Source organism: Cyanidioschyzon merolae, chromosome 8, assembly GCF_000091205.1.
Source record: "Cyanidioschyzon merolae strain 10D DNA, chromosome 8, complete genome".
In the NCBI taxonomy this organism is placed as follows: domain Eukaryota; phylum Rhodophyta; class Bangiophyceae; order Cyanidiales; family Cyanidiaceae; genus Cyanidioschyzon; species Cyanidioschyzon merolae.
In genome coordinates this window covers 488,800-511,661 of record NC_010134.1, presented here as the reverse complement: position 1 = coordinate 511,661, position 22,862 = coordinate 488,800, and the positions used below count along the sequence as shown (strand labels likewise).

At 56.1% G+C, this 22,862-nt stretch overlaps 4 protein-coding genes across 4 annotated transcripts, besides 2 other annotated features; 1 reads left to right on the top strand and 3 right to left on the bottom strand.

Annotated features, from left to right (window-relative positions):
- Positions 1-173: 173 nt before the first annotated feature.
- Positions 174-9,611, bottom strand: CYME_CMH194C (similar to translational activator GCN1; the record flags this gene model as incomplete). Its single annotated transcript, XM_005536081.1, has 1 exon — positions 174-9,611. The coding sequence occupies one exon, from the start codon at positions 9,609-9,611 to the stop codon at positions 174-176; it is 9,438 nt and encodes a 3,145-aa protein (XP_005536138.1).
- Positions 3,315-6,908: a sequence feature (possible transcribed region).
- Positions 9,612-12,972: 3,361 nt separating the features above from the next.
- On the bottom strand, positions 12,973-14,865 carry CYME_CMH192C (unknown zinc finger protein; the record flags this gene model as incomplete). The annotated part of the gene is made up of 1 exon (XM_005536080.1): positions 12,973-14,865. One exon carries the CDS (start codon positions 14,863-14,865, stop codon positions 12,973-12,975), a length of 1,893 nt encoding a protein of 630 aa, XP_005536137.1.
- A 333-nt stretch (positions 14,866-15,198) lies between these two features.
- Positions 15,199-17,804: a sequence feature (repetitive element).
- Positions 17,805-17,811: 7 nt separating this feature from the next.
- On the top strand, positions 17,812-18,420 carry CYME_CMH190C (similar to histidine triad protein; the record flags this gene model as incomplete). Its single annotated transcript, XM_005536079.1, has 1 exon — positions 17,812-18,420. The coding sequence occupies one exon, from the start codon at positions 17,812-17,814 to the stop codon at positions 18,418-18,420; it is 609 nt and encodes a 202-aa protein (XP_005536136.1).
- Positions 18,421-19,764: 1,344 nt separating this feature from the next.
- CYME_CMH189C (hypothetical protein, conserved) lies at positions 19,765-20,808 on the bottom strand (the record flags this gene model as incomplete). Its single annotated transcript, XM_005536078.1, has 1 exon — positions 19,765-20,808. One exon carries the CDS (start codon positions 20,806-20,808, stop codon positions 19,765-19,767), a length of 1,044 nt encoding a protein of 347 aa, XP_005536135.1.
- Between the last annotated feature and the right edge of the window lie 2,054 nt (positions 20,809-22,862).

Sequence of the window (22,862 nt, the reverse complement as noted above, 5' to 3'; positions counted from 1 at the left end):
TTTGGAACGCACGACCTGACGATGATCGAGAATACCTGAGGACGCCAGTGTGTTCGTTCGGGAATGCGGCGCGCGCCTCAACGCTAGCATTTGCCCAAGTATGCGAATACCGCATCATCGTCTCGTTCACCAAAATGCTCGACAAATGAATACAGCAGCGAACATGCGCGAGGTTAGCGATTCGTGAGGCTCTTGCTTGCCACCGTGTTGAGCGCGAGTCGCTCCAGCCAATCACTCTGGGAGCTTGCATCGGGTTCACCGCTCCCCCTAATGAGCTGCTGCGCCTGACGCAGCACATCCCAGCGCACTGCGGCCATCAAGTCGTCGACGAGTCGTTGTTGGAGCGCCTCAATGGCGGCAGTGCGAAGCGAGGGTGCGCGTTCTCCACTGCGCCTATACGACCATTGCAGCAACAGCGGCAATACCGTGTCCAGCGTTCCAACAGTACCAAGCGCCTGGAGTGCTGCTTCGCGCACCTCCGAAAACGTGTCTTCATGGAGACGCTCTACCACCAGACGCGTCCACTGTTGATGTTGGGTGCTCTCTTCTGTATGCAGCGCAAGTGCGGCAATGACCTGGATCGCTGCTTTGCGCAGCGGTGCTGCCTCACTGGTTAGATAACGTCGTGCCTGTGCGTCGATATCTGCCAATTGCTTGGGACTCCAGGCTAGATCCCCGTCGGCAAGCATTGTCTGCAGCGCAAGTAGCTGGCCATGCTGGCAGGCGACGGCACTCTTGGATTGCTCTCGACCAGTGTCCAGCGTCACAGCCATCTGAACACACTGGTGCCGCACCTCGACATCCTCGAACCAGTACCGATGCACGGCCGCCAGTAACTGGGCAGCACAGAGGCGCTCCGCGTCCAGCGCCGACCCCAGTGCGGCACGCACGGTCTCCTGCAAGCGCTGCGGCCACACACCCGAGGACCTGAGCACTTGTTCGAGTGGCGTCGCGATCGGCGACTGCTCAACCGGATCACGATGTGATGGTGCGCGGCTGCGTCGTTCTGCAGCGACACGCAGCAGCTTGGCGAGGCACTCCATCGCCACCAAACGCTGGGTTGCATTCACGTCCTGACTCTGGGCGAGTCGTGCTAGTTCCGAGAGCGCTGTCTCGGGGCGCGGATGCTCGAGTACCAACCAAACGAACGCCTCGGCGCTGGCGTGTCGCACCATGCGTTGCGAGTCGCGCAAGTATCGCAGCAGAACACTTTGGAGCGCGGGGGCCAACGCTCGAGCGCTTCTCGCTGCCTGCACCCAAAACGCCGTGAGCGCTTTCAACAGTGCCACCGTCACTGGCCAGTGCGTCTGTCGGTCCGATAACAGGCGGATCGCAAGTCCCATGAGGCGCAGCGCATGCGGCTGCGCGACGGCCGGCGGCACCTGCTGAACCAACTCGGCAATGCCCAGTGCCGCCTGCTCCTGGGTTTCCGGTCGCGTCTCTGGGTCGCTCAGCGCGTGCTGGTATAAACTCAGCACAGGCGAAATGCCGAGCACGTTGTACGGCTCCAAGCAGAGTCCACGAACCGGGGTACCAGCGCCGGGCTCTCCAGTGCCGCCGCCTAGTGCGCGCAGCGCTTCGCGCACCGGTGCGACTGCTGCGACGCGCGCCCCCGGAGCGACTCGTGCGACGCTATACTGGAATACCTGGGCAGCTTGCTGGACAATAAAGTCGTCCGTGTCGGCCAGTGCGCGAACGAGTCGCGCAAATATGTCGCTGATGCGCGTCTGACTTGTCGACTCGATCAAGCGCTGGCTACTGAGCGCGTCCACGGGATTGTCGACGAAAATGAACCGCAGCAGGGTTATCGCTCGGCGTCGTCTGGTGACGTCTGCAGACGCCAACTCGTCCTGTGCGAATGTAACCACGGCGGTTGGCATGTATCGCGCCAGAGCCTCTGCCGCTTTCGTCGACGCCTCGGAGCCGAACACTGTCGAAATCGTCTCGTCTGAGACGAGGTCCCGTTGCGCTGCGCTTGGGGTTTCAAAGAGGCGACTCAGCGCAACCGGAATCAGGTTTGGAGCGAGTGCCGTGTCCAACAGAGCGATCAGCGCAGCGAGTGCATCCCAACGCCCGGCGTCAAGCCAACGGGGCACAAGGAGCGTCTGCAGCCGCACGCCCAGACCCGCAAGGCTCAGCGCCTGCACCAGACCGCGAGCGGCATCACCGAGAGGCGGCACGCTCGTGGTAGTCGATGCGCTACTTTGTGTCACGTTGCAATGCGCGACGGCAGCAGTGGCCCCGATCGGCGTTGCGCGCTCAAAGCGCTCCCACAGCGGCAACACCAAATGATCCAGCACGCGTCGCTCGCCGACGACAGGTACCAGCAGCGATAAAAGCGTTCCGCCCGCCTGCCGAACCGGCTCGAATGCCTCCGAGTCCTGCTCCAGGCAATGGCGCGCAACTTGGAGCAGATGCGGATCACCCAGCTGCTCGCGCACGGTATAGGGCAGCGCCTCAACGATCTGGACAAGCGCATGCGCTGCAGCCGTAGCACCGACAGTGCCCTCTCTGCTGCCATCATCGATAATCAGATGCTGTAGCGCGTCCAGTGCACGAGCGGTCACATTCGTGCCGAGTTTGCCGCAGAGATCCGCGAGCGCGCCTTGCAGCGCCTGCATCAAATCTTCGTCACCCGTGACCGCAGTACTGCTGCGCGAAGCGGATTGGAAACCCACCAGCGCAATGTCCAGTATCGAGGATGCAAGCGCATGTAGCATGCGCGCCGGGTTCAGTACCCATTTCTTCCAGAGTGCGTTTGCGCGGCTCTGCACAGTGGTGCTCGGATCAAAGCGCAGGATGTAGAGGCGAGCGACGAACCCGGGTCGGGACCTGAACACCAAGTCGCCGATGTCTGCGAATGCGGTACCGGGTTCTTGGCTCGGGATGCGCGCTTTCGTCGTAACGCCATTCGCTTGCGAAACGCTGATGGAGAGGGCGGCGTCCGAAGTACCCGCCTGCACGCCCGCCACAAGCAACGTTGCTGGTGCCTGCGCGATGACGTCACCTGTGACAAGCAGCTCGGTACAACGACCGGCTTGGTCGCCGAGTTCCAGGCATGCCCATCGTTCCCGCCAGTGACTTGCGAGGAGACCTTGCTCCAGTGCTTGCCAGCAGGGAGCCTCGAACCAGTGCTCCAACCCGTGCGTTCCGCGACGAGCGATCTGCTGCGCATCGTGCGAGGACGTCCCCGGCGACGGCAGCTCCCGAGCACTGTACCCGGTCGCTTCTGAACGTGCAGTCTCCTGCAGTGCTGCGTGAATCAGTGCCGCGCCTGCACTGAGCGCCGCTTGTCGCACAGGCTCCTGGGCATCGTGCAGAGAGCCGAGAACAGCTCGCCAGAGCGAAGTGTGTTCCGGAATGCCGTGACGCGCCAAAGCGCCAACGAACAACAGCGCACTCTCGCGTCGGATACTCGACGAACTGCCCGAAGGAGCACCGGATTCGAGTGCATCCCAAACAAGCGGCCTCAAAAATGCTTCGTAGCGCTGACGCTCACCGTGTCGCGCTGCCACATGACCGGCTTGCGGGGGCGGTACTGGCGTTTGCTCATCAGCAACAGTCCCTGTGCGCACTTCGTTTCCTGTGCCTCGCCACCAGAGACTGGCGAGACTTGCCAGGGCCTCAGCAGCACCGCTTCGCTCCGTAAACGCATTGCGTTCCGAGAATAGCTCCGCAACGAGTCGATCCCAGAGACTTGCTAGAAATACACCAGGGTCAGGCGGCGACGCGATCCGACCCGTCGAATCCCGAGCGGAGACGAGCACCCCAGAACGCTCCGCGGTGTCGCATGTGGTGCTCGCACGCTCGCTGACATCGCCGGCCACTGCGTCCAGCGCAGCGCAATCCCTGGTCGCTCGCTGCCAAGGCGTAGCGTCTGCGGCAGACGAAAGCGGACGCATGAGCTCGCGGAGAGCCAGGGCTGCCCTGTGCCTCTGCTCTGGTGACGGGTCTCGTAAGATCACCGACACAACATCCTGCTCGAGCTGCGCTAGTGTCCACGAAAATGACAGTGCATCGTATGCCTTGCTGCCTCGATAGCCTGCGCACCGATCACTGGTCCGCATACGCTCGAGGAGCACATCAAGGCCGCCCTCGCGTACCGAGAGTTGGCGATGTGAGAGCGCCCGGCGGAGTAGCGGCAGCAGCAGTGCATCCAAAAGTAGGACGGAAGCACTTGAACCTCCGCCACGAATGCCGCTCAGCATGAGGGTCCGTTGCAGCTCTCGCCGCAACTCGTGAAGCACGGGGAGCAGGTACTGTTCAGGGTGACTCAATGCTTGCACGAGACGCTTTGACAAGGAACGAGCAAGTGCCTGCTGCAGCTTCGCGTTGTCATTCTCAGTTTCGAGTTCCTCTGCTGGGACCTGCATCGCCAATTCAGCCATGCGAGAAAGCGCTAGCGAAGCGGTTTCCTGCACTCGCGGATGTACATCAGTGAGTGCTGTCACCAGACGAGGCACGATTTCCGGGAGTGCCTGGGAGAGTTGCTCGGGACCCATGTCCGCCATGCTGCCGAGCATGTCGAGAGCGGCCATGCGGGTTCGCCATGCAGCACCAGTCTGATCAAGTTGTCCAATGAGTGAATCGAGCACCGCCGACATTCGTGCCTTACTCAGATGGCGCATGAATGCGCGGGATGCGTCAGCGCTGGCTTGACGCACGCTCGTCATGGTATCACCCGAAGCCTGCAACAGCAGCGGTAACATCTCCACACCGATGGGTTCGTATGCGGATTCCAGGCGCATCGCGAGCGCTTCCAGCAGCGTCAGCGCCCCCAGACGTGCCTCCAGAGGAGCATCGCGATCAGCAAGAATCCTGCGGATCCGTTGTGCTGGCAGAGAGCCGCTCCAGGACGTTGCTGCTGGTGCTGCTGCTCCAGTGGTTGCGCTCTGCGCAGCCGCCCAGAGCAGTGCAGCACCCCGGCGTTCGCCGTAGCTCCCTGAGCTCAGAGCACACTCAAACCAGCTTTCAATACGCTCGCGCACTGTCGCATCATCGATGATCATCCATTTGGGAATCAGTCGCGCGAGCACATCCGCAGCTGCCTGCTGGACGTCTGCGGCGGGCGTCGCCAATGCCACGCGCGCGAGCCGAGCACCGACGTCTCCCAAAAGCGCTGGCTCGTGGGACGGAATATGGAGCGCCAGCATGCCTAGAGCGATCACAATGTTTTCTTGTCGCAGATCTTGCAGGGTAATTTCGAGATCTGCTGGAGGATTTTCCAGAGCGCTGCTGAGGAAAGCCAGTAACGTGTGCACAGCGACGGATCCGTGCTGCTCAATGAAACAAATCGCAGCTTGTCGCAGACGCTGACGTACAGAGGCTGCTAGATGCAGCCAACCGCGAGCACAGAGAAACGTGAATATCATGGGCAGTAGGTCCGCACTGACGGGACGTTCGTCTCGCGTAGCCAGAGCGATAAGCACCTGCGACAAACCTTCGCCAAAGAACTGCTCTGATGCGTGCATGACCTGCTCGGGGCGTTTCCGCGGAGCACCAGGTGACGCTCTCGGGTCGATGGATACTGGCTTGGGAAAACGCGCAAACCATACAGGGAGCCACTGACGCAATAGTGCAAGCGGGTCGGCAGCGCGTACCACGCTATCCGCGATGCCATCGGCGGCTGCCTGTCGAAGGAACGCGTGAGGATGCTCCAGCCATGGCGCCAGCATACTGACGTCGTGAATAGGTTGCTCGAGAAGCTGCTGCGCTTTCCAAGCTACCTCCTGGACGCGATCGTGACTCGCGAGCGTCAGCGTGAGCCTCCAGGCGAGACTGTGCCGTCGCCACTCTGCGGGAATTTGCTCTGCCAAGAACACGCATACGGAACGAACGGAGGCGTTCGTGCCGAGGACTCCAGGCAAAAGCTCCAGAATCGAGCGATGAATGAGTAGCCCTTGACTCGACCAGGGAAACGGCAGCGCCCGACACAGGACATCGCGCCAGCGGCAAAAGCTAGCGGATGTCTCCGCTGCCGCAATCGGATCATCATCATCATCATCATCACTGGGAGGTGAGGCTCCCGCAGGCCCCGGCAGGCCGCGGAGTTCCGCGAGAAGCCGGCTCTCGATCTCTGGCGGGAGCGGTTCAAACGCGGTTCTCGGTGATGCCGCACACCGCTCTTCTGCAGAGGCCCTGTCAGAGCGCATCGCTCGACGCCAGCATCGACTCTGCTTCCAGAGCATGCTTTCGAGATCCTCTCTGGTCTCTGTTTCCACTGATTCGAGGCCGCATTGCCCGGTCAGGAAGCAGAGCAGAACAGTGAGCCCGAAAGATCGCCATACGCACGAGACCAACAGATCGTTCATCGGCCCGTGATCGATCTCGTCGGTCACCAATTTGTAGAGAGGCAGGAGGACAGGTAGCGCTGCGCGGCTAGTTCGCGGCTCGAGTGCGATGCTCTCCGCCAGGAACAACCAGGGAGCGAGCGTGAGGACTTGGTTTTCGGTTGTGCGCAAAGTGCTCTGCATCGACGCGAGAACAATCGGGAGCGCTCCACGGATGAAATCCAACGGGTATCGAGGCAACGCAGGGATGCCACCACTGAGCGCGTGATGTTCTACCACGGCGTCCGCGTGAAGCGGTACGCTGAGCACTGCGGCCAGCATTCGCTGCCGAGCGTTCTGCGCACTGTCCTCGGCTGCCATCGGACTGGAATGCACCAAGCGCTGCACCGACCGGAGCAGCGCCATCCAAACCTCCCGAGCCCGATTCCTATCAAGGTGCTTCGTGACGCGATGCAGTACCTCCATCGAAAGCAAGAACAGATCGCAGAGCTCAGAGCCGAACTCTGATAAACGGAGCGTTGTCAGCATTTCGCACCATCCGGCCCAGATTCCTGCTAAAGCGTCATGCAACGCGCGCTGCTGCTGCAACAGATGCTCGCGTCGACGCTCCTTCTCGCGATAAATGCTTAATAGCTCTTCATAGCGAATCATTGCGGTCTGGTAGCGATCACGCTCAGCTTGTTGCTCCTGCTTCGTGCGATTGCTTGAAATTCCATCAGCAGGATTGCGATCTCGTGGCGGTTTGCGAACAGGTTCCTGTGGCGGCTGTGGCGGTGACGGCATCGCGTCGTGCACCAGCCGCAAGTCGTCAGCTGTCCATGATTCGCGCCAGATTTCCGTCAGCGCTGGCAACACGAACGTCTCGAACACATTCGTTGAGAGACTATACAAATCGGGAAAGTGCTTCAGTCCGATTTCAATCAAGAGCCAGCCCCAGGTTCGTATCGATGCACGCAATAAACCGAGGGCATCAATTGAGAACTCGGCAATAGCAGTGTGAGGAGCGCGGCCCAGCGTGTCGGCAACGCTACTCATCTCCCGAAGCAGCGTAGAGAGCGGCGCCTCTGGCATGTGCCACTGTGTGAAAGCCTCGTAGCGACGTCGTGCTTGCCTCGTCGCCAAAGGGTGCACCATGAACATCAGTGCACTAGCTATAGCGTTTGGCGACTGTACATCAAGGGGCATCGAAGCAATCAGTGCCGCGAAACGCTTCCGAAACCCCCGTAGCCAGCCCCGGCGTGTCGAGTATACGGGCCAATACGAGACACCCGCGGCATTCGTGTACTCTGCGTACCGCGGGACAGCAATGCAGATCTGTTCGAGACGATCCAGCAAGCTGGGAACAAACTTTGAACGCAATGCTGACCACAGCGCTTCAGCAACGTCGACGCGATCTGTGGCTCTCAACTCCAACCGAGCGAGTCTAGCAACTTCCCGCACATGCAACCAGTTCTCCTTCGAGTTTTCCACAGGCGCAGCATGTGTATCCGCCGTCACGTTTTTGGGCGTAAAGACGCGCAGGTCTAGTGTTGAGAACGCCAACCAAACGTTCGCAAACGCTTGCAGCAACGCAGGCGTCGTGACGCTACGCACGCACCACCGATACAACATGCGTGCAGCGATCACGCATGTGCGTGCAACATCGCACGCATCGCACGCATCCACTGGACACGTTGCGAGTGCCGCTGCGCCGATCCGGCTGCCGCCAGTCAAGATCGCCATGCCATCATCCGGCGCTAGCGTTCGTTGCACATGCTGCAACAGCGTTAGCATTTCAGCGAGCTCGGTAGGCTCGATCACGGTTAGGCGATCCGCTTCGGACTCGATGCTGCTCGCATATGCACATACGGCTAGTAAAGGCTGCTTCTGAAGTTTTCTTGTTCGTTCCTTGTGTTCTTCTGAGCATGGAGCTGCAACCGCTCCAGTTGCGGCGGTACGTCTCTCTTTTGGCCTTGTGGTTGGGCTCTCTGAGGCGTTTGTCGAACGCAGGCGCCTATGACGAAGATCGAGATCCATACGTGCCCATGCGAGCAGTTCGGCGGCAATGTAGGGAGCCGTCGGAAACTCAGGGGCACTGTCCAGCTGTTGCCTCATGCCGAATGCATCGCTGTAGGCATGCTCGAGCTTGCGTCGTTGTGCAGCATCGATCAGGGCCCGCGAAGATGCCACAGCGACATAGGATGCGAGGCAACGAACAGCAACAACGCGCGTTGGTGGATCCGTCTCAGCGGCGAGCCAACCAAGCAGTGCGTTCATCGCGTCGGCGGCACACGTCGCTGCCAAACCGGCATCTGTACCAGCGGAGTTTGCGAGCGTGAGCGCTCGCAGCGCACAAATCACGGGCTGTGCGCGAGCCCCGTGCGTGGATTGGAGCTGCTCCAACAGCACGGCATGCCACGTGAACGGTTTGCTCTCGGCACCGGCGCCGCTATGGGCAGCAATTGTGGTGCTCAGCCGCACAACCCGCACCGCGGCGCGTTGCACAGCCAGCGACTCGCTACACAATGCCCTCGGCAGCACGGGTAGCACATGGTATTCCAACAGCTGCTGGAGCGCGGCAATCGAGCCCGGAGCTATGCGTCCAGCACGAGCACGACAATCCGTCTGCGTCATCTTGGTGCATGTCCGTGAACGACTCGGAAGCAGTGTGCGCAGCAGAAGCGTCAGCGCGCCCCATGACTGTCCAGGAGTGCGTTTGAGTGCCCGCGTTACAGCTTCACCAAATTGTTGTAGAACGGAAGCTTCACTTTTGGATAAGAACAAAAGAATCCACCAGCGATTTTTTTGAAGCAAACGCCTCCAGCGAAGCCATCCGCACTGTTCAAACTTCAAGCTGAAGAGCTCGTCAAGGACGGTCTGGGCTAGCAGTGCCAAAGACGCGCCCCGCTCTCCGGCCAACAGCTCCGATCCAGGGAGATCGGGTTGAGCGCAACTCAAACGAAGCACAGCTTGTGAGACAAGTAAGCAAGTCTCAATGAAAGCATCGCTACTTGGAAATCGCGAACGAGCTTCACGAAACGTCGTAGGCAACACTGCTAGCCCCGCAGTGCTTTCCGTGGACGAGCGCTGCCAGGCAGCAGCAAGCGCACGTGCCAAGCGATCCGTTATCCAAGCATAAAATAGTTTAGATCGAGTGCTGCTCGGATGTCGAGCGTGCAACCCATCTAAAGAGATAGCGCTACGAACCAAGGCTTCGATGGTTTGCCGCGCTGGCGCTGCCGCTTCTGTCGAACCAGCAGCGGCGTACTGTAACTCGATCCACTCGTGAAAGTTTGATTCTATTCTAGACGCAGCTGGCGTATCCTCCCAGCTAGCCCCCATATGGATAAAGACTTCGAGTCCGTCTGCTTCTCGTGGATCCCAGTCGTCTCCCGCAGAGATTCTGACCAAGTCGCGGGAAGAGCGACGCTAAACCAGCGTGGCGGACGCCGGCTGCACAGTGTCGGCCGCTCGCGAGCGACACCTGTGTCAGACTTGATACCGAAAACTTGACTGGTTACTCTGCGCGTGCCTTTCGATATGTTTCTGAACGTTGATCTGAATGTGCAGCCTCGACATGCGAAGAACAACAGTATAGGCTGGAGGCTCACATTTGGTTTTAGGATTCTCGGGCGTGTCTATGGAGTGGCTTCTTCGACTCTTTGATGATGGCATTCGTTACGTTACCATCAACAAGATGGTTCGCAACGCGCACGATCAAGTATACGTAAAATAACTGGTATCATGATCCAATGCATTCATGCTGGCCTATTCTCTTCTCCATTTCTTACATTTAGCATGGCCAAATCACGCGTTTGTCAAACTTTCAACCCTCTCTGTTTCGAGACAACTCGACGACTTAGCAATTGGCGCCGCTGAATTGACGGCGAGAAAAACTCGACATTATCCCTGTACGACTTGCTCACAAGCTCATGCCGCAGGGTCACTGATCTTCTCATGAAGGATCATAGATTAAGTTGAAAGACAAATGCCTTTAGTCTTGCGTCCATCCACGAAATGGCATTCCACAACAGCAGCGTGGCACCTCACAAGGGACATGCTGCCAGAGGCGTTCGTCTTTTCTGTTTGGATGGAAATGGGACTGAGAACCCGCATCATCGCAGCAATCGCTCCCAGACCAGCGTTCGTCAGTACTTTGGGCAACAGAAGTGTGCACAGATCGAATTTTCTCGACGTCGTCTCTAGTCTGGATTTTCCGCCGAGTACATGCTTTATGACATGTTGAAGATGAAGCATCTTCTTTTGTTCGAGAAATACCAAAAAAACAACAAGCTTCAGCTTAAGCAATCCAACTTATTCTCCATGAATCCATTTGATTTAGAACAGTTTCGCGGCATGAAGAACGGATGCAGAGCAAATGGGAACGTTTCGGTAACTCGGATCGTCCGCGAGATGAACTGGTGCTCGTTGTTTTTGGCGCCGCGACAGAGGCCGCCTGGTTCGTCGGCACCTGTTTTGTGCAAGTCATGGAATTTTCGCGTCAAAAATGGTGCTGCATGCATGAAGAAAAGAGACGAACAAGCTATAATAAAAAGCTATGTATCGCTTGTTTGTCAACGGAGGCACGGCCTAGTCACACCAGGTATATACCAGGGAAACAATGGGGTACGGGCAGCATAGATATCATGGAGCGTTTCGAAAGATTTGTACGCGTCGCTCCTGGACAACGTCGCCACTTTCAGACGAGACGACTTCCAGCGAGAACCTCATCTCGTGGGTGCGCCCTCGAACGAGGAGCTCTAATCATAGCCACTATCCGGCACTGCGATCATGAACGAATGATTCGGGATGTACTCGCTTTTGCCGGAACACATTGCCCGCGTCCGAGAACACGTACTTGTTTGCAACACGCTCCAGCAATGCTCTCACTTCAATATCTAGTCCGCGTAATTCGAGGCTGTCGTGCGCGCTGGAAAAATGGGGAGCTTCGTTGAAGCGTTATTGCCACCGAAGGCAGTTTATGCGCTTGCCCGGCTCGAGCACTTGTCGGATACGAAGCATCTGCTCCGTGCTTTCGTCGACATCGCGCGCACCTCGGGTTCTCTGGTTAACGGCTTTGCGAGTGTCGAGGACCTCGTACTCTTGGCGGCTCAGTGCAGCCTGGACGACGCAGACAAGTACTTGGCCAGAAAAACTTTGCGAACCTGTACTATGCCAGCGCTAGAATCCACAGATGCTTGTAGGAATTGATGACGTAGAGTAGAGCGGTCAACGACTCGGTCATCATCTGCTATGGCGTCAGGGAGCTCTTCACGAGCGGCGCGTCGTAGGAACCCTTTCAGCACGGAGGGTAGGGTGAGCATGACAAGTATGCGTTAAATATCGACCGTAGACGGAGGCGCCGAGGTGAAGATGGACTTGCCGCTTGCGAAGACGTCGCCCACGGAAACGATGGTGCTTCTGCTTCTCGCAAGCTGTTTCGTATCCCACGAAGAAGAGATATTTCCACATTTTCCTAACGCATCTCCAGATAGTCTGTACCATTGCCTCGAATTGGGCATGTCTTGTTTGATCGCAACGGGGGAGAGCGGGCGCCCACGCCGAGGCATCCTGGATTCATCGAAGCGACAGTAGGAGCATCGAAGCAAAAGAGGCGCTGATCAAGGGCACGAGACGCACGAGACGAGCAATGTGCCTTTCGCCAGTAACTTGAGCCGCACTCATGAACGAACGGGGCAACGAGCAGAAGAGGATATGCTAAATGCGATGTTGTCCATGATGAAACAGGTCCAACGAACGGAAATCCAGACGGGAGCGTAACTCGAAAAACATGGATCCGTTAACGTTCCCTTGATGCAAAGAAGCGACGCACCTCCGACTCGGAACGGTTGCAACGATGACTAAAGTGCGAATCCAAGAGCCTTTCCATGGAAATCGAAGAATCTGGAACCTCTGAGCGCATATCTGGTCGTACGTGTCGCGCTGCCTTCGGATCGCGTTTGGTCGAATGCCATAAAGAAAAGGAGCATTTTCGATTTGAACGGAATGCATTGCTCGGTGCGATGAATATAGTGATCTTTCGATATGGGCTGGTGTACACGTCGTCAAGGAGCGCATTTGCGTTGATTTCCTCGTCATTCCAGTAGCGCGAGTGACTGCGTGCCCGAGTTGCCGTAAAACGTAAAAATCAAAAACTTGATAAATGCGTGACTCGGGTATGCGACACGCAAGGAGAAAAGAACAACACACTCGAGAACATGGGAATCCAATGGTAATATCGGTTATTTTACGGACCCTTGTTCGAGTCTGGTGCGACTACCATCGATTCCGGTAGCGTACCGAATTCCAGCAGTATTCAATCGAACGAGCCACTCCAAAAACACGATCACAAATCCTAAGTGTACGAATGAATCCGTGTGCCTTTCTTGCTGCTCTTCAAATGTCGAGGCTGACCATTTAAGAAAAGTTCGGGGAGAAAATCGACAGGCAGCAACAATGCGTGCGGGCCCGCGTTCGAATCGAATCTACTACGGATAGAGCGTGAGCAAACATGCCAGCCCATCGGAGGAATTTTAGGTTGCATTCAAGGCTGCCAAGTAGCGCTTCCGCACGCAATGGTATGATGGACGCATACGCCTGCACACTGGCAAGTGCGTACGCACGTAAATTGAGCACATGTGGGCGCCAGGAATGCTGCGCGCCAAATAATAATGTTCCTTGTCGTAGACTTCACTTGTTCTATTCAAAGCCCTCCGGACCCGGATTCGTCTCCAGATGCTCCAGTCTGGGGTGGCCCTCGATTCTTCATGGCAGAAGGCGCTCTGCTGCGACCACTTGAGCCCGCACTGTTCATTGCCGATACGCCCTGGGGGCATTCACGATAAGGTCTCGAGCGCCCTGAGCGTTCACCAACATGAAATCGCATCGATTCATCTCGCCAGCAGCGCTCATCACCACAGGTGTCCGATGGAATATGGGTGTAGAGGTTGGTGGGGAGTGGTGCAGGTGCCATTAAAGCGTCAGCATGAAGCGATTCGCCCCGTTTTGGAGCTGCCGCATTGGTGGTGGCACCAGTTGGTGCGGTCGAGCTCACGGGCATGCTCTGATGATGTGGACAACTTGCCGAATCAGGGGCCAGATGCGAACCCTCCGAGATGATAGCGTACAGCTCATCCAGCATCGGAGGCTGCATCTTCGCTGCAGATGATGCCGCCGCTGTCGACTTTGCGTCCGATCCGGTATCAGTGCCACGCAACTTGGTCACGGTATCTTCAAAAAGTTTCGATATACAAACATATCGGGCATAAGAATCCAGGATCCGCAACATTTCCGGATCAGCGGATTCTCGGGAATCTGACCTTGATGCTCGAAGTGTAGTGTCGAGAGCAGCGCCTTGTGCATGAGGTGCTGCCTGCGACAGCGTCACTGCTCGACGGGCATCCTGAGGCGGCATGCAGGTGCTCGGATCCGAGGCACTGCGAGCGCGCATTACCTCACTGGAGGCATCTCGGAATCCTGCCAGCCAGTCTGGATACGAGCCTGTCCCGGAAGAATTATTCGTAAAGAAGCTTAGCCGATCCTCGAGGGTGGAGCCCGGCACGCCGTAGCAAGATTCTAGTCCCTTACCGCGTTTGCCGCCGGTACACTCGACTTCACCCATCAGAACGGTTTCATTTGAGGCCGCGCTCGAGGCCAGCGATGAACTATGAAGTTCTGAGAACCAATCCGCAGGGGGTCGGGACTCCGCATACAGTTTCGCGGCATTGCGCTCCGCCTGATCGAGTAGCAGCAGATCACTACAACTATGCGCCTTCTCGCGTTTCTGCAAACGGCTGCGACGTTCCGAGGCCACAGGGGCGGCAGCGGCTGCCGCTGGCCCTCGAACACATCGTCGATGGGCACTGTCAACTGGATTCAGCGGCGGTAGGAACCGTTCCGCATCAGTCAACATCACATCAGATGTCCTGCAAGCGACGTCATGCTGGGGCCCATGCTCCTGTATGACCCCAGCCGGTGCATGCGACGGGTGTGTCCCTACCAAACATGCATTTTGATCCGGCCGCATCGGATACCTCAACCGGCGGGCACACGCCTCATAGTGCGAAGTCAAGTGTTGTCGTCGTTTGAAGGCCATGCCGCACAAATCACAGCCGTGCTTTCTCACGTTCTGGTGTACGTCGCGAGTGTGCCGACGCAAGTGTGATGCGGACGAGAAAGAGCGCTCGCAACGCGGGCACACAAACCGGAGCGCGCTCGTGCCTGCCGTTGTTCCAGGGACAAACGGTGCGTCTACTCTGTTATCAGTATTCAGAGTGGGTGCGCCTGTCACTGCGCTTGTCGAGCTACTGGACACGGAAAGTGTCTCATCAAACGAGCAGTCTCGGCTTGTGTCGGGCGCCTGCTCTTCGTTCGCACCGACGCCTGCACTAGCGTCCTTCGAGTAGCGCGCGTCCTGTCCGTACCAACGCTCAATTCCTAGCGAGCCGACGCAAGGAGGAACCTCCATCATGACGTTGTTCAATTTTTCGAGTTTAAGAATCGGGCTGGATCCCATCAGTGACGCCCACATGTCCACCTGCTGTGCTGGTTCGCCAGCTGACTGCTCCTTTGCGCTCTCCCTATTCCGTTCCTGCATCGGAAAAGGTCTCAAGAAGACGACGTCGGAAAACTGTTACTAACCGGCAAGAGTAACTTTTTGCTGCGGGAACTGTGAGCTCGCCGCGCGCACAACAAACTCAGCTCCAAAGACACTTCCGACGACGTTTGCGCCACCACAGTACGAACTGCAACCGACCGCAGACAAGCCACAACGATACGTCCTGGCGATACGCGAATCGTTGGCGCGCAGAGGCGCTTTACGGCGGCCGGCACCGGCGGCCGGCGGCGGCGACGACGGCCGCCGGTGCGAGCTCAACGGCGCGCTACGCGCGAATCGGCGCTAGATACGTGAGTTTCCAATCTAAGACAGCTGATTTCCGCTGCAGCGCGATGCGAACACGAATGTGCCGAAGCGACGTCGGACACGTGTCCTTCATCGATCGGTGAGGCGTCTCGCGCGGTGCGCGCAACGCGCTCAGCGAGCGCACCTCGTAGATCGGGCAGGCATGAGACAAGACGCGTATTCCGTCATGGAAGCGAAACGTGATCCTGATCTCTAGCGTGTAGATCTACTGTAAAAGTTGTATTTTTGCTCAGGTCATAGCAACGTACAGTCTTTCAGTTCGATTGTGCTTCAAACCTCAAGTAAAAATATTCGATTGATTTTTCGCAGTATATAACAGAAGCGTTCAAAGAGCGTTCTTGTTCAAAAAAACGAAAAAAAGGAAAGATATGAAAATCCAAGTCGACGATCCTGGAGGCCCAGGGTAACCGGCTGGCAGAAAAAAAAACAGTGCCGAGTCCAGAGGAAAAGGAGGAGAAGAAGAAGGACCGAAATTGGGAGGCCCTACGTCGAAGGCTGCAAGAAAGACGACCGTACCACAAGATGGTGGTGAAAACCTGTCTTCTCAAACATATCAAGGATCCCTACAGGGAAAAGTTGCGAGACGCTATCAAAAAACGTGTCGACTCGTACTCCGAGAGTATTTTCAAGGCGTCGTCAGGACTGATGCATTTGGCGAGGGAAATGTATCGCGAAGTGACGGACGTCAAACCAGTCGAGATTCCAGACGAGTTTTTCGACAAGACCTGTATTCGTCACCCGATGCTTTGTAGAGAAGAAACGCGGAGGGAAGATATGCTAGTGCATGCCTTGCACGAAACACATCCCTTTTACAGGTTCGAGAGTACTCGATACAGGGGTGACCGGGATATTTACCGCTATGGGGCGATGAAGTACATCACAAACCTGAAGAACCATTTGACAGTGAACCTCGAACGTTTCATGTTACACGCCGTGTTTGCACTCTACCCGGGCATCTCTCGCAGTGGAAAATGGGCGATTATCAATGGCATCACGTACGATCGCAAGCATGAAGATGAGGTCGAATTCGTCGACAAGAAGGCGTCAAAAGGGAGTACGAATGAAGCTTCCGCGATCCGTGCGGTTATACAAGAGCATCGTGCGGTACTGGGGCTACCGAATCCAACAGACAAGGTATCAGAGTTGAAAATTGATGAAAAAAGATGGTATCAAGTCATCCTGCTCTATTTCGTGTTTCTGGACCGACAGCTCGAACGCAAGGCAGAGGTGAAGCTGAGTGAGGAAAAAATGAAGAGTGGGAGAGACGGAAGGCTTTCCTAATGGGAAAGCGCTGCAACATGTTTCCAATGTGCAATATCAAGTCGCATTTTGTGACTATCGACTCCAGAGTCCTCTATGGCATCATGGTGGAGATCAGTCCGGAGTTCAATGTTAGCAGGGAGGAGTTCACCGGCGAAAATCGGGAGACGTACTGGAAGAACATCTTCAGTTTCAAACTTCTGAAAGTGAGCAAGCAGATGTTCTTCGTTAGGATGATCGAAACCGATGGAGTAGCCTTGTGTGTACACTATGGGCGGCTGAAGGCGGATCGCCATGTTCCGCCCTCGGCTTTGCCTTCGGCGAAGCATGAAGATGAGAAAGAGGAGGATCCTGCGACGCAAGAGGTAGAGGATTACGAGTTTATCGTTGACGCAGACCCCGGAAACACAAATATCATAACCATCACAGCACCGAAGCGTGCGGAAGATGGTACTGACGGCAACTTACGTCAGAAAGACATGTGTCTTTTTCAGTTCTAAAGATAGAGACATTACCGAGAATCCTTTATAATCAATGCGAGGAAAAAATCGAGACATGGAATGCAGGAATGAAGGATCACCTGGAAGCTTTGAGCGAGGTGACGAGTCGCGGGGCGGACTTTACAGCTTTTCGGAAAGTCATGGAAGTTCGCGTTGCTCGTTGGGATGCACTGTGGGGGAAGTATACCAAGCCCCGGTGGGCTCGTCTGCAAATGAATCTGTACGGTGGGAAGCAGCGGGCGTTCGCCAACTTTTTCAATAAGTTGAGCGCCATGAAGGAGGATGAGAGTCAATGGCTCGTAGTAGCGTACGGAGCAGGGCGATGGAAGACCCAAAAAGGAACTACGCCAGCTCCAACGACGAGAACGTATAAGGAGTGCGCATGGCGTTTTGGTACAATGCCGATAGATGAATTTCGAACATCGTATACACACCACGAGCTGGGTTGTACACTTCAGAGGGTCGAGATGGAAAAGTGCCAGCGGAGCCCTGAGGACATAGCAAAGTAGGGTGCGCTGAAGGAAGAGCGAATGGGAAGGAGAGCGAAAGTGCGAGGGCTACTTGCGCTGGTTAGTACAACGAATGATAGCAAGAAACGGATGGAGTTTGTAAATCGAGATTTTAATGCCGCTATCGATATAAGGAAATGTGCGGTGCTGGAGCAGAGACATCCAGAGCTGACAAGAGAGGACTTTGTTGGACAACCTCTCAAAGTCGAACTATATGAGAAAAAAATGGAAGCAGTAGTAGGGGGCCGGTCCAAACAGACGGGGAGGCGTCTGTACGCCAGTTCGCGACTTCTTGTCTAGGGCGTGTTTGTCACTACTGTACACGGTCGGGGTCGTTCGACTGTGGTTCTATGTTTGTTTCGCTGCAGAGGAGCGCACTACCCGCTTGGACCGCGTCAAGTCTCGCTATCGGGAAGTTGGCGAGCAGGTGCGCACGGAAGCAATATCTTTTCACTTGCAGGCGGCCGGTGCGCTGTGGTACTCCGGAGCCAAGTTCACGACGCTCGCTGAGGATGGCCTCGTCAGACCCAGCACAAGACTGCATCTTTTGTAAAATCATTAGTGGTGAGCTTCCATGCTACAAGGTTTTCAGTGACGAGAATTGTACTGCGTTTCTCGATCTGTTTCCAGCAACTTCGGGGCATACGTTACTGGTACCGCGGTCGCATCACGAGGTGCTCGAGACGATGCCTCCCGAGGAGGTGTCCGCGGTTTTCGCGCGAGTGCCTCTCTTAGGAAAAGCGATCAAAGCGGCGGTGGGTGCACCCTCATACAACCTACTGGTAAATAACGGACGGGAGGCCGGCCAGGTTGTGCCGCACGTGCACATCCATATTATTCCGCGCAAACCTGGTGATGGTTTGATCCGCCATCCCGGTGGCGGGCCCCGACTGGAGCCGGACAAGGCTGAGCCACTTTTGCGAGTGCTCAAGGAAAAGCTTGGCCGCGCTGGTCCCTGAGCAGAGAGTGGTTGATCCCTTCTCGTCACTAGAGGCGATCGCATCCCACATAGACTGGTGCTCGATGAACGATTCGTTTCTGGTTGCAAATGAGGGTACTGACGCATGCATGGGTTGCACACACTGCAAAAGTCGCTAGTCCTCTATGAGATTTTCATGAGAACGAATGAAGACGCCCCGCTGGGTGCTCCATCGCTCGGCGACGTAGCTCTCTAGACTATCGTGTCAGCGTCCTGTAAACCCTTTCTCTGGGTCCGTGCTCAAACATTGAACGGTTACGCTCGAAACCAGCAGCGGTCTCCGAGCGAGCATTCCGCTGGGAAATCATTTAGCAGGATCGATGTCGATCTGATGATGGTGTTCTCACCGTCGCGAGATAATTCGCAGAGCAAGGCTTTTCGATACGTTTCCGAGCGAACCAAGAACGCCCAGTGCACATGCATCGAGCATCTTGCAGTAGAATGCGTCGCCTCGAACGATATCCGCGTTTTCTCGTACCCGGCCTTGTTCGAGCGCCGACTGAAGCTGCAGAAGCATCCTAGAATAGGTATCATTACCGGTATGAGGACTGCTCCTATGTTGACGCATAAAACGTATAGGTTGCGTCAGGATGTAAAGTCCATGACTTACAGGGACGCATGTGTATGCGAACAGTTTACGAGTTGCCAGTTGACCAGAGCTAGAGGAGTTCGCTTACGAGACCGTCAAACCGCACTGCTTCCGCCCTCATTTAAAGTATCAGAGAATCCTGTGGTTCAGCGATAGATAGATCCACTTCGTGCATCGTCATGCCTCCAAAACAGTTGCCAATTCGTGATATTTGCACGAAGCGAGTTTTATTTGGACTCGTTAGCGCGAGTCCGTGTCTTTGCTCGTGAGGTGCTGTATTCCGTGGCCTGCCCTCGAGTAGATGCGCACTCTGACGGGGCATCCTTCCACAGCGCAGCGTCGTATCGCGAGAAAGAACGCTCGCACACGAATGGAGAGCCTCACTAGCACCGCTGATGCGCATCGTCCTGTCGAGGCGGACGAGCACCCTCCCACGAGCGACCTCCAGTCGTCGGCTTTCGGGGAACGTTGCACGTATCCTTTGCAAATCGAATGCTCTTTTTCGTTCACGTATTTCACTCATTCGACTTAATTCACAGAAGAGAGGTTTCCGATTAAAACGCGGGATTCCGTAAGGGCATTCATCCTCGATACGGCGTCCAGTATCCCATCGCGCGGGCTCATGCGTCGGGCTTCCTGCGGTTTCGAGATTCCATTCCACACGCAGTGATTCGCGGACAACCTTCCAAGGCCAAAGCAAGTACCCATTCTAGAACAGGAACTCGTACGGAACCGTCAAGCCGCGTGATGCCTCGCGAACGTACTAGACCCAAAGTCGTTTTCCATTGCATCATAGAATGTTTCATCGGAATTCTTGCTGACTTCCATCGCATCGTCGACGGCGCCCATGCGGATCCACTGCGTGCAACGCGAGTTGCCTTCGAGAGGGCCCTTTTCAGGTATAACCACTCCTGGGAAAAGCTCCGAGAGCGGTTTCTTGTCGTCGTCCCAGGCAGGACACCATTCACGCCACCACTGCTTCTCACGGGCGACACGTTTGTCGCGAACCTCGCGCAGCTCTTTCTCGAGCCATTCACAGAGCTCTGGCGGAAAGATTCTCTCGAACAACTTTGCAGCATGTGCTCGTCGGATGAAAAGGATTTTTTTGCATGTTTGCCGATCGATAAATGGTTTCAATGCGAACCAAAGTCCGCGAAAAATCGCCGGAGCATCATGAATTATTGCGAGCTGCAACCGCTCAGGATAGTGATCACTGAACAGTGCCAAACTCGCTCGCCCAACTCCGGGACTCAAGTGTCTTGCATGAAAGCCAGCGAAATCCAAAACCCATACATAGGTTTCGGGGAAAGGGTCTAGATCGGGCCATCTTGCGTTGACACCAACTGCGTGCTCAATTCCAGAGGAGAGGTGCTCAATGTTATCCGCTGGATCATAGTTCTCGACGCCGACAAAGGTCGAGAACATCACGGGTTGTCCCGTCAACGTGCGACCTACCCGACGATACGTGTGCGAGCGCGGGTTCGCCTTGCACGCTCGACAAAACCGCTGCTCCGGGTGGTACTCCAGTCGCCACTGAATAGACCGGCGAATCATGTCAAGAGCGCGATCTAAGTTGTGACTTCGCGCTCTCAGATAACGACGTAGACATCGATCAGTCGCCCAACGCCGTATGACCGGATCTACGAGCAGGCTGGCTCGCTCTAAGCGCTCGCGGAGCAGGTGCACCTGACTCCACTCGCTGCTCGTGGGGCGACTCACCGAGAGCCGTATCTGGTTAATCTGGTCCGCATCGAAAGACCCTTCAGAGACATGAGCCATAAGTCAGCCCAAAGCCTCGCAGCGTCTTGCTCCTCTACGAAGGGTAACCAGTCTCTAACAGCGCTTTTACGGAAACAGTACTAACATTAGCGCATCTATGGCAACAGATCGTCTACAGCCCGTGCGTCGAAATCCGTTCCATGCTGGCCATTCGTTTTCTGGTGAATGGGCGGCAGCGCCAACAGCGCGCCACCTGACATGATGCCGTCACAAGCACACGGTGTAGGATCCCGAAACTCGCTGAGTTCCTCATCCGGACTGCCTCTGCATGGGTGCACCATGCAGAAGCTTCTTCGTGTGCTTCCATCGGCTGAGCGGTACTGTGATTGTACGAGATCCTCGGAATGAACGGGAAACTTTGAATGCGGAAGCCGTAACTGGTTGCATGCTATGCATCAGAACGCATAGCGCGAAGAGGACTAGTTTCTGGCGTGCGCTTTTCGCGGAACCCACAGCTGGACGATAACTCGTCGAAGAATCGCGGCAACCATGGAGGTACCGTCTGGGCAACGACGTGGAACAGCGGTGTGGTACACCGAGCTTCATTCTGTCGAGAAGAAGCAGCAATGCCGGGCTGAAATCCGTCTCGAACGAGATGCGGCCTCGTAGAAAACTTGTGCAGAATGAACGGCCCAGTTGGCAAGATGCCCAGTCACTGTGCGCTCGACAACCTGGATCCGCGGGTGCCGTCCAACAGAAAATGATACGCATGCGCCGGCTTTGCTGCGATGCCTGGCATGCGTTTCCTACTGCGTGGCAGGATTGGCGCTCCTTGTGCAGAGACTGGTGGCGTATTCGCGTCGACACCGTACCGCACAATGGAAACAAAGTGCTGAAGCAAACGTGTTCTGTTCACCGAGACACAACTGATTCTATGCGGACACACTTGGAGCAGATCAGTTTGGTTGTTGTATAGAGCACCAGATCACGACGTCGGATCGATGGAACGAGGCGGACTCCCACTGGTACGCACCCGAAGCCGGCCGTCGGGGTACGCATGGTTCCGCTTCCGCTTTTCACCATCTGAAGACCGGTATTCCTCTGTGAGCAGAGACTTGACGGTTCGGTCGATGTTTTGGGCAGCGCGAGGAACGAGGACGGTTCCTCCAAATCTATCCGGACGTTGCCCCCAGATCCCGGTGCAATCTGCTTGAAAGGAGGGAGCTGTACGAGAGGTCATCGACTGGATCGGCGCGCATCTGTCCCTGGATATAAGACGATTTATGCAACATAAAGCTCTTCAAGGTCCAGCGGAGTTCACAATGCAAGTCATACCGCAATTGGAGTCCTCAACCTAGTGCCGAAGCTGCAAGTGTTCATGCATGACCATATAACAGAGTCAGCAATGCTACTTTTCCAAAGCTTTAGAGCGATGCCGCGGTAGCCAGAAGGAATTCGTCGCCCCACGAAGCGTGCTGGATTCGGCCCAGACGCCCACGAGTGCATCGTCGTGCGCAAATGCACAACCAACCGCCCGTCTGAGAAGAGAGGCTGCATTTCGGTACGGCTGCCGCCCCTGGTTTCAGTCGGAAGCACGCAAGTTGAGTCCCTCGCGCGACCAACGCTTTCGACACATGCCCTTGTGCCAGATACACAAACGAGCAGCCAACGGGATGTGCTGGATCCAATAATCCGCGGGAGCGCTGCTCGTATGAATTAACGCTTGCCAACATTCGTGTCAGAAGAAAACAGGATGGGTCCTGTGACGCAGGCGTCCTCTCTAAGGCCTGGATCACATCCGATTGCAATGAATAACTAGCCTTTGCGGGATTTGCTGCGACTGCTTCCATTTTGTCTCTTGTGTCGGGCTTTGAATACCTCAATTTCGTAGGCATCCCCAGCGATGTTATCAGTTGTCGTAAGACGTTGATCACAGCGATAAATGTCGATTTCGACGATTCCAACGCTCGACCATGGGTCCGATGCGGATGCAAAAGCTGCATCTACACTTCGTTTGCCGATGCATCTCCTTTGTAAACAGTCACGAAGCGCATTTTGTAAGGGTAACACATGGCTGTGGTCAGATGCTTCCGTAAGCTCAGAACACCACCTGG